Raw genomic sequence first — 10,423 nt, 5'->3', positions numbered from 1 at the left:
AGGACCGCCATCGGCACCACGAGGTTTACTTCCATGGTCAGAGAAGATGGGACGTCACCGATCGGAGAGCTGGACGGCAGGCGAGGTCTCACAGAAGACACACGGATCACGTGACCTAAAGAAGCGAGGCCCCCACGGCCAGTTTTACCACCTTCAATCCTGAATAAAATGCAAGCCCGAGGCCGGCATTCAAACTCCCGGGTGAGAAGTGTGCTGGGATTCAGAATTTTTCGCATGTGTGGATGGAAGGCACATTGCTGCGCATTGCGTTTCTCCCTCAGGGTCTGGGACGGCACAGTGAGCCCGGTCTGTTCGGGCAGCGGTGACCAGATAAACGGATTTCCACAGTTCTGGAGGCCGAGGTCCAAGGCATAGGCTCCAGCACATTCTGAGTCCCGCGAGGGTGTCCTGGTCCACAGCCCAGGTCTTCCGGCCGCGTCCCCAGGGGGCGGGAGGGGCCAGGGCGCTCGAATCCCACCTCCTGCCACAGCCCCGCCTCCCGATGCCGTCACCCGGGCTGGTGGGTTTCAACATAGGAATTTGGGAGGGGGTGCAAACATTTCAATCTACAGCGTGGGCCGGATCAGTTTGCCCCCAATAACGACAGAAATAGACAACTTCCTAAAGCCTCTTGGATTTTGGAATTGTAGGTAAGACACGGGGCCAGTTCAGTAGTTGCATTAATCAGAGTACGACTCAGGCCCCCTGACCCCATCCGCACACTGTGACCATGCAGGGTGTGTCCCAGGGACACGACTGGGCTTCAGTGCAGGACACCAGTGGGTCCGTATTGACTGTCAAAGCCGGGGGTGCCCGGGGGGCTCAGCCGGTTCAGCATCTGACTCTCGGTTTCGGCACAAGTTATGGTCTCGTGGTTTGTAGTTTCAGGCCCCTCATCGGGCTCTGCGCTGACGGTGAGGCACCTGCTTGGGATTCCCTCTCCCGTCTCTCTGCTCCTACCCTGTTTCCTCTCTCAAAAATAAACAAACTTTTTAAAAAATTAAAAAGAAAAACAGCCACAGACAGGATGGCCAATTTAATAGAGAAGAAAACATCTCAATGAAATCTAGCGCTGCTTCCCAGAGCATCTTAGCAATAAATGTGCTGATGGGAGTCAGGCGTGCACTGCTGGATGGTGGCTCTGGGGCATCCACCCCTTTCCCGGTTTGTATTTCGCCGGATGCTTCAGCGGCGCAATGCGAGGCGGCGGAGCGGGGAAGCACGGGAGATGTGACCTGCCCACGGGCACGCGCGGGCCCCCAGGAGAAGCCTCACAAGCACTGAGCAAGCCTGCAGGGTGGAAAGCCAACACACGAACCACTGGCCAGTTAGAATCTGGGGTGAAAGGTCCACTCAGGATTCCAACCCTCTCTAAAGATGGGTACAGTTATCACTGAGAAAACGACAGAAGAAGGAGCCCAAGAGACACTGAGCTGGGCCATGTTTGTGGACTAGAGGGAGCTCTTCTTGAAGATGTCAGTCAGATGTCGCCAAATTAACCCATAAATTCCATCGCCTCCAAAATAAGGTTCTTTAAAAAGGATCTTTAGGCTGCTCTTAAAATTCAAGTGGAAGAGCAGAAGGCCAAGAACAGCCAAGACGGTTCTGGAGAAGGAAACAGGGGCGGTGCCTTGTGCTAACAAGCGCCCCGGCTTTGGAAACAGGGCAGAGGGGGACGTAGCCTGAGCAGGACACGCCCGGATGCTGGGCAGAGAGCAGAGGCCACATGTGGTTCAGAAGGAAACACTGGTTACTCTGCATGGGAAATATCAGGGCCTTTCATGCAAAATGTGAAGATAAAGTTCCAATGAATGAAGAGCTTACGTGAGAAAAGGAAAGCTTTGTAACTTTTAGAAGAACACGTGGGAAAGTATATTTAAGAGCTTGGGGTAGGAAAGGAATTTTTAGACAATACTCAAAACATAAAAAACATGAATCCATTTGAACATATTAAAATTTAAAAATTCTGCACATCAATAAAGAACATAAAAGGCAAGCCACACAACCAATGCATAATCAAGAAAATTACCAACAACCAACTCAAAAATGGGCAAAGACTATGAACAGGCAATTCACAGAATAAAAAATTCAAATGGACAAAAAACATTTTCAAAATATCCCACCTAACAGGCAATTAGGGGAGTGCAAATTAAAATGAAGAGATCCTATTTCGCACGCAGCACCACGGCAAAGATTTAGTCTGTCGGTCCGTGTTGCATGGAGGGGAGATAGGGCATCTTGTCAGGTGGAGGCCGTCTACGTGGCAGGGCCTCTTTGGGAAGAGGCCCAGGCCCACGGCCACGTAATCCACAAAGGTGACACGTGGGAGCGGGTGGGCCTCTGTGTGGCAACTCAGAGCTTAGGTCCATGGACACAGCAATTTGTATCAGCAGCAGATTTGTATCAGCTCAGAGGGAACATAACATGAGCACTGGGCACTGGGTGCTCAGCTCCTGAATGTGGGAGGGAGGCTGGGACTTCTCAAAAAGGATCTGAGGCAAGTCCTGCCCGAGGCCAAGACCCGACAGGCTGGGTAGACACGGCACTGGCCAGTCTTCTTTCTTCTGTCCTCAATGTTTGAAATGATTCTGAGAATGTCCTCGATCCACTGGGAACAGATTTCACTGTTCTGGGGAAGGGGGAAGCTGGGGCCCACGCGCAGGCTGTTTAGGGAGGACAGGGTCCCCGGCTGGAGTCTCACGCCAGCCATGCTGGCTCCCAGCATGTCCCTGAGCTAGCCTTGACCCTGATCTGGCCCTCACTGGTCACTGGGGGCCCAGGGGCAGCTGACATGGGGCAGGAGGCTGCAGAGCCCAGACCTGTGTTGTTCATAAACATCTGTGTCTGCATGTGATTATACACGCCTGCGCACGTGTCTGTGCGTGTACGTATCTACGCGCATGTGTAAACATGCATCTGTGTGTGCGCGTGTACATCTGCTCAGTGGGCAGCCCGGCCGGCTGCTGCAGCGTGACATCGCCTTCTAAGTGGCTCTTCCCCGTTGAGGCAGGCGCTAACGGGAACGTCACGGGTGCTGTGTGGGCGCGGCTGCTTGTTGCCGTTGTTCCGACGGTTTACCGCGAGCCGGCGGGGGCAGCGCCGTCAGGCTGGAAGGAAGCAGACGGCGGCTTAACGGCCTGCAGCCCTTCTGGAGTAAGTGGATGGCCGGTAGCTACAAGCAGCCTGTTCTCGGATGACGTGCCCTGCAAGCCGACGACGAGATGCTGTCCAGGTGGGAGGGGCCGCAGCGGGGCCAGGGCCACCACGTGCCAAAGCATGCAGACGCGTGGGCCCCGCGCACAGTCCCCACCGAGGCAGGTCACGCCTGGAAGTTACACACGTGCACAGGGACGCCCGCCCCGCAGGCACGTGCTCACACCCTCACACTTGACACGAGGCAGATGCAGGGAGGCCCCCTGCGCTCCCACACCGCCTGGCCATCCTGAGCTCCCACCTCCTGCCCCCCCGGCCCCCCCTGGGCTCCCGCAGCCCTGCTTCTGGGGCTGGGCCCCTGAATAAGGACCCATATAACCCACCTGTTAGGGGCTGAGGGGCAAGAAGGAAACCCCTTGGGGCGCCTGGGTGCTGACAGCTCAGAGCCTGGAGCTGCTTCAGATTGTGTNCTTGCCAAGCCCGTGGCCTGCAGCAGGCACAGAGGGGCCTTCGGGAATGGGATTCCCACCAAACCCTCTGCCTCAGGCGTGGACCCTTGTCCCTGTCTTGCCCGTGGAACAGGCTCTGAGTATGTGGGTGCCCTGGCTGCCTGCCTCCGTGCCTTCCCCACGGGACTGTCCCCAACCTGGGACCCAGAAGAGGGGGGGACGCAGGACTGCCGGGGCCTCCTGCCCTGGCTGAGGGACGGTGCCTGGAGACGCCGTCCCCAAGCCCCTGTCGCTGTGTCCAGACCCGCTTCCCACACTCTGCACCTGCCACGGTCACGGCCATTGGGTGTGGAGGGGCTGAACGCACAGGAACCAGAGGCTGCCTGCTGAGGGGAGACTCCCCTCATGGCTGGGGGCCCAGGGCTAACATGGAGGTGTCACAGGGCTGTTTCCTCCTGGGGGCTCCAGGGGACGATCCGCTTCCCCTCCCAGCTTCTAGAGGCATCCACGGCCAGCAGTGTCTGACTCTGTGTCCCCAGGGACAGCCCTGCTGCTGCAGTCCCAGTGCCAACCAGGGCCCGGGTGAGCTCCCTGCAGACGGCCTTCCGCCCAGACCGCCGCGCCCGCACTGCTACGACTGTCTGACCTCACCCCCAGACAGAGTGTGGTTTTCACCCCGCCTCCCTCTTCCTGAGACCCTGGGCCGTCACCCCCCACACGGCCCCCGGTTTGTCTATACAACAGGCTGGGAACATCTGGGGTGTCCGCCCGACACAGCCCAGCTATGGGAATGCGGCGGGGACCTGAGTGGGGCCGCTGCCCTCCCCTCCCTCGTACGCGGGGTGCACCCCCAAGCTCATGGCAGAGGGTCCCGGGCGGTGACTCCGCCCTGCGGCCGTCCACTGACAGCTGTACTAAGTGCCCACGTCCGTGCCGCCCTGCAGCTTCCCCAGGGACGCGTCCCCGTTGCTGTGGCACGAACGCAGGCGTGACAATTTGATATTGATCTATTTGATGAGTTCGGCATTTCCTGCGGTGCTGTTTTAACAAAGGACACACTGTGTCCTACAGTCAGGACGAAGGGCAGCTCGGACTCGCGCACAGGCTGGGGCTCTGAGGTTCCAGAACGTGGCCAAGCAGCCGTGGCAACGCACACACGACCACAGTGGCGGAGGAGAAAGACGGGACACAGAATGGGGGGCGGGGGACACAGCCAGGTGTGCGAAGGTTCGGGTGAGGAGCCCTGGGGGGCACAGTCACAGCCGCGTCTGGTGGCCGAGGGCAGGGGAGGCACGGACGGGCTCAGGAAGTGACGGGGGAGCAGGGAGAGGTGGGCAGGGTCACGACGGTCACCGGGGGCCCAGGGGCCAGGCTGCACAGGCCAGGGCTGTTTCAACAACCAGAGCCACACTTATCAAATGTACCGCTTAGCGCTGTATCTCCTTCAAAAAACCTTTATGGAGAAACTCAACATAGAAGAGAAACGGAGTTAGGCTTTCAGAGCTTCAGCTGACCCCAGGGGCTCTCGGGAAAGTACCTTATAACCCAGCCACGGGGCTCGTGTGCCTGGGGGCACTTGTGTGTGCAGGCGTGGCTGTGGCCTGAGCCCCTGGAGGCATGTGTCTCCCGCCCCTTCCACGCGGCAGGCCCTGCCCTGTGCCACACGCTGTGCCGTCCTCCCAGCGCACGGAGCAGAGCCGTGTGCAACCCTCCCCAGACGGGAACCCGATTCACGCACCAGGACCCGGCTGTCGGGGCTGCTGGCCTTGCCTGGCCTCAGAGCGCTCGAACGGCTTCCTCCCTGGGCTGCCAGGGGGCCCAGGCTCACCTGTGTCGGCTNGGAGCCAACCAAGCTGCCCACGGCTGACTCCCGGGCGCCTGCTCCTGCCTCTCCTCTGGGAGTGGACTGCAGGATGGCACGGATGGGGCTCTCTGGCCACGGGGGACGTCTCGAAGCCTCTCGAAGCTCAGTCTCATTGACAAGTAGGACACGGCATTCTGTGTCCTCAGAACAAGCCAACGTGCTTCTGTGGTCCTGTTAGCTGAAGGTGACTATTATGTTTTCAAAGTATTTGATACAGATTACAGCATAAGCTGAATAGTTTTGTAAACGTTTTCAGGAGATCAGAATTTTCAGGATTAAGACAGACACAGTGTCAAATCAGGAGGATTAAGTAGGAGCCCTGCCACGTTTGATCTGGTTTTCCCCAGTGGCAGGTGGCTGCCTGGTTACAAGGCCAGACCAGGGCCGCGGGGAGCTGAGCACGCGCCGTCCCGCAAGCTGCCGGGGGCCACCCTGGAGGAGAGCGACAGCGGGCAGCCAGGGTGTGTCCCGGGCTCAGGTAGGAGCGAGGGCTGGTCGCCCTGGGGCAAACACTGCGCCTGGGGTCAGGCTTTCGGGGACCCAGGCCGCACACCGCACAGGGGTAGGGGAGTAGGGGGCCGGTTTCTTCAGCCTCTCAAGCACCGAGCCCCTTCCCGGGGCCAAAGTGGCCCCTCCCAGTCCTTGCCTCACCTTGCTGGTCTCTCAGACGCACATTCCGGGCACCTAACGTCCGGGAAGAGCCCAGACCCCAGCAGTCTCAGGCAGAGCAGCTGCCGTGGTCTCTGATGAACTATCCAGATGCCTCTGGATTTTCCGCTTGGAGTATGGGTGGGGCACCTATGTGCCAGAGCCAGCAGCACTAAGAACCGAGGTGCGGGGCTGCGGGGTGGTGCCCGTGGAGGGCGTGGCACAGAGAGGCGGGTCAAGGGTCGAGGCAGCACAGCTACGAGGGCACCAGCCTCTCCCACAGCCAGCGGATCCACAGCGACAGGGGCCGCGTGGCCGCAGAGCTGGAAACCCAGACTGCTTGGCTCACCCATCACAGAGGCCGTCAGCCCTTGGTCTAGAACGTTCCTGCAGGGGACCGTGGGGCCACATGTGGCCACCGGCATGGCATCCAGGGGCCTTGCTGCCAGCCCTGAGCTGAGTCGCATGGCATCTGCTCGGCCCTGACAGCCCGTGTGTGTGTGCAGATGGACGCCCCTCAGCGATGTGCCCAGGGCACCGGGCTGCCCTGAGCGCAGTTAACTCTGGGGTGAGATGGCCAGGCCCATTCTCCGGGTCAGCCTCTCTGAATAGTTAGGTGTCCAGCCAGGAGGCCCTGGGGGGTCATGGTCACCTGGGAGGCCACACGGACAGCCCAGGCTGTGGGAGACACTGGGCTGTGCACGCGGAGACGCACGACTTGTGACCCGGGCGCAGCCCACGCAGGCCCTGGGCAGATGGCACGGCACAAGCTTGTTTTCTCTGCACAGACTTTACTGAATTTGCCTGGAGACCTGCTGCCTGGGGCACACGCTGGACACTGCGGGGACCCGCCCGGCAGACGGCACCACGTGGGGCTCCACGGCGTGGGTGCGGCTGTGCGGACGCAGCAGAGGCGACGAGGCGGGGCACATCGATCTGGAAATCAGCCCGAGGCTGAGGAGGCGTTGCACCGGGATCCCCCCTCTGCCAGCCCCGGCTCTGCTCCGATTTTGGGGTTCCAGGTTAGAGGGGACCCTGCTCACACGGGTAGAACTGCCTGATTAGGTCTCTCTTGTTGACCTTCCCCATCTGGTTCCGCGGGACCTCCTCCACCAGCAGGAGCTCCGAGGGCACGGCATACGGGGCCAGGACACCCCTGCAGACATGGGCGTGGTCTCAGTGGCAGGCACTGGGGCCCGGACAGCCCCCTCCCAGTGCAACAGGGGGCCGTGGGGCCCCGGAGCCCGGCCACGCCCGCGCCTGCTTGGGGAGGGCACCCCGCTGCAGGACACCGACACGGAGGTGCCTGGGCCCGTGTTCCAGGCCCAGCTTCGGCCAGAGGACGAGCTCTCTTCAGGGCCAGGCCTCCCCGAGCAGAGCAGGGCAGGGCAGGGCAGCTGCGGCCAGATGGAGGGAACAGGCAGGGGGGCGGGGTGGGGGGCCTAGAGGGCTGGTGCTGCCCTCCCTGCAGAGCCCGGTGAAGGCGGAGGGGCGAGCCTGCGGGTCTCAGAGCCGCTCTGCACTCTGTCCCGTGGGGGCCCCCGTTAGCGTGTTCTCCTGTGAGTGGCCTTGTGGAAGGATCTTGCCCCCCGAGGCTCTACTCTGGGAAACTGCTCTGCAGGTGGTAGGCACTGGCCCTCCTGAGGCCCCGTCTGAGGCCCCTGCCCCGTGGTGAGGAGAACACGCGTCCGGCCAGGTGGCGGGGTGGGCACACCAGCTCTTGCCTCGTGGGCCCCTGAGCCCCACTCCCCGGGGCTGCTGCCCACAGCTTCAGGCCAGGCCAGAGGGACACGGCACCCCAATGTCCATCGGGGCCAGCAGGTACGTGTGGCCTCTGGTCTGCAAACCGTGGGGGCATCTCAGCCGCTGGGGAGGTGGTGGCGAGCTCGTGATGGGCCACGGCGAGAGCTCCCGAGTCTTGGCCTCAGCAGCCGGTGCTCACAGACACGCAACTAATCGCCTTCGTGGGCTGCGTCCACCTGCCCACGGGCAGTGAACGTCACCAATAGCCCACCAAACGCATGGTTACTCTGGGGGCCTGGGGGCTCAGGTGCTGGCTCACGAGGGGGAGGGGGCCCCACCTATGGTCCTGGCAGCTTGGGGGCCCGGCCAGCCGCCCACCAGGGCCCAGAGAGCACAGGCGGCCAGGCTGGACTTCGCTGAGGCCGCCAGGACTGGCCGGGGGGCGGAGCACGGCAGGGCGAACCCAGAGGCCCGATCCGGGGACGCAGCCCCTCGCAGCCCCCCACCCCACTGCCCAAACCCCATGTCTCCAGTGCATGGGTGGCTTCCCCTGAGTCCCCTCTGGACGGCCAGAGCGGAGCTGGTGCCAGGGCCCAGAGAGAGCGGGCAGAGGGGTCCCAGGGGCACAGGACGGAAACAGCATCACCTCCTTGTGACCGGACCCTCCCTGAGAGCCGACCCGTGAACAGGCACAGCTGAGCCTGGAGGAGTCCGAGCGGAGCACAGCCTACGAGACACTGTCCACCCACCGCTACGGGCGAGGCCGCGCTCAACACCGCGCCAGGAGCAGGTGCGACTCTGGGGTCAGAACACGCGCTGCTCCGACTGCTCAAGGGTCAGCAGAGGAAGAACGCAGTGTGGGTGAGTGTGCACCGAGGGCGGCACTCGCACCACGGGGCAGGGCTTTGCGGGGGGCAGATGGCAGTAAGTCAGAGCCCGGCGTTACAAGCCCTAACTTAGCGGCCACTTTTGAAAAGAGGAACAAAAGGCACCAACACGAGAAAAGGCTCTACGAGCGTCGTGAGGGACACGGCAGGGCTAAATCCTGCGGGCCCTGCCGTTTCCAAGGACAGCTTCCTGTCGGACCGAGGGCTCCGACCCTGGGGATGAAGGGGTGTGCCCCCCGTCCTCCTCCAGAGGACCTCAGCTTGGCAACTGGTCAAGCAGGAAACTTCTAGAATCACGTCGAGGCGAAGTATGCCCTCAAACAGAGACCCTGCAGAGTTGTTAGCCGCAGGCTCCTGGGGCGACGGCCCGCGCACCTGGGGGTGTCCCTCCCCCCAACCACTACCTCACGCGCTTCTCCAGGGAGAAGGCCCGGCGGGCACTAAGCCAATGCCGACTGCTCCTCCGTGGCCTCCTCAGACGTCACCACTGGGTTCAGGAGCACAGACCCTGGTTCTTCCCTGGTGTGTAAATCCCACATCCCTTTCCAACTTGGTACGTGGGGGACAGAAGGGTGGCGGGTGGTCCACATCCCAGACCCTGCAAACGTGGTCCTGTTGCGCTCCAGGCCCCCTCACTCCCTCCGAGGGGACAGCGGCTCGGGGCCACAGGAGGGAGCCAGCCCTCCCCGAGGAGCAGGGTCTGTGAGGGCGGAATCTTCAGAAAGGAAAAAGTGGGAGCACAGAGGAAAATGTTATTTTAAAAAAACCTTCCGAAAGACCCCCAGATGACAGCGAGCATGACAGAGAGAGAGAGAGAGAGAGAGAGGGAGAGGGAGAGGGAGAGAGAGAGGCCTTCACCAAGAGCCTCGCGGGAGCCAAGGTCCAGAGTCGGACCTGCCCTTCGCAAGGAAGACCCCTCTCCTTCCTCCATGGGGTGGGTGGCCTCTGTGTCACCGCCCAGTGACTGCCCAGCTTGAGGACACAGAGGCCCGGATGCTGGCTGCACTGTGCTAGTCCCGGAGACGGGGGGCTGCCCTGGCCTCCCAGGGTAACCCCGGAGCACGGAGAGCCAGCCTGAGCCAGGTGTGTTCACACGCACATGCAGGGGTGGACGTGAGGGGCCCCCCGCCCGGGGGAGGCCAAGATGGCGCCCGGACAGTCTCTGCTCAGCTCAGGGCCTGTGGTTTCTTCTCTTTAACAAAATAATTGTCTAATCAAAGCAGCTACAGCGACTAGAATCTTCTCCATCGTTAAACTGACTCTCAACTGTGACTTTGCGAATGCAGAGGAAGTCCCTCGCCCAGCTCAGCGGGGCTGCCCCTCATGAAACAAGGCTCTCCTGCTGTTTGTGAAATCCCTGGACAAGCCCAAAATATCTTCAGCTCTCAAGAGAGAGGAGAGCCAGGCAAGTCGGGGAGGAAGGCGTGCGGGCAGGAGAAAGTTGCCAGATCTAAGACAAAGAATCTGGGGATATCATCAGCGCTTCCTTTCTGAGCTGCCTCCAGACCCCGCCCCTGCCCGAGGGTCCCAGCCTCAGCCTGACCCACAGCCGGACCTTGGGGCACCGCAAGACACAGGGAAAGAGAGGCCCCGGGGTCATGGCATGTGGCAGAGAGGCTCTGGGGGAAGGGACACAGTGAGGGATGGGCCTGGGGCTTCAGTGGGGACGCAGAAGGGGC

The 10,423-nt window shown here is 61.5% G+C and overlaps 1 protein-coding gene across 6 annotated transcripts in view; it reads right to left on the bottom strand.

The window, feature by feature from the left end:
• Positions 1–17: 17 nt before the first annotated feature.
• Positions 18–10,423, bottom strand: part of ACSF3 (acyl-CoA synthetase family member 3) — a 59,590-nt gene continuing 49,184 nt past the window's right edge. For 4 of the 6 annotated variants that reach the window (XM_077754123.1, XM_077754120.1, XM_077754121.1 and 1 more), the window contains 2 exons: positions 7,158–7,270; positions 5,444–7,050 (listed from right to left, as the gene is read on the bottom strand). In XM_077754123.1, the coding sequence (XP_077610249.1) occupies positions 6,710–7,050; positions 7,158–7,270 (454 nt within the window). In that variant the 3' untranslated portion in view covers positions 5,444–6,709. Of the gene's footprint in view, positions 116–5,443; positions 7,051–7,157; positions 9,460–10,423 lie in introns of those variants that run through there. The other 2 variants (XM_077754125.1, XM_077754124.1) reach the window with 2 other exon arrangements.

This window comes from Crocuta crocuta, unplaced genomic scaffold, assembly GCF_008692635.1.
Source record: "Crocuta crocuta isolate KB4526 unplaced genomic scaffold, BGI_CrCroc_1.0 scaffold61, whole genome shotgun sequence".
Classification (NCBI taxonomy): Eukaryota; Metazoa; Chordata; class Mammalia; order Carnivora; family Hyaenidae; genus Crocuta; species Crocuta crocuta.
Note: the sequence above shows the minus strand (reverse complement) of the source record. Positions and strands in the feature narration are given on the sequence as shown.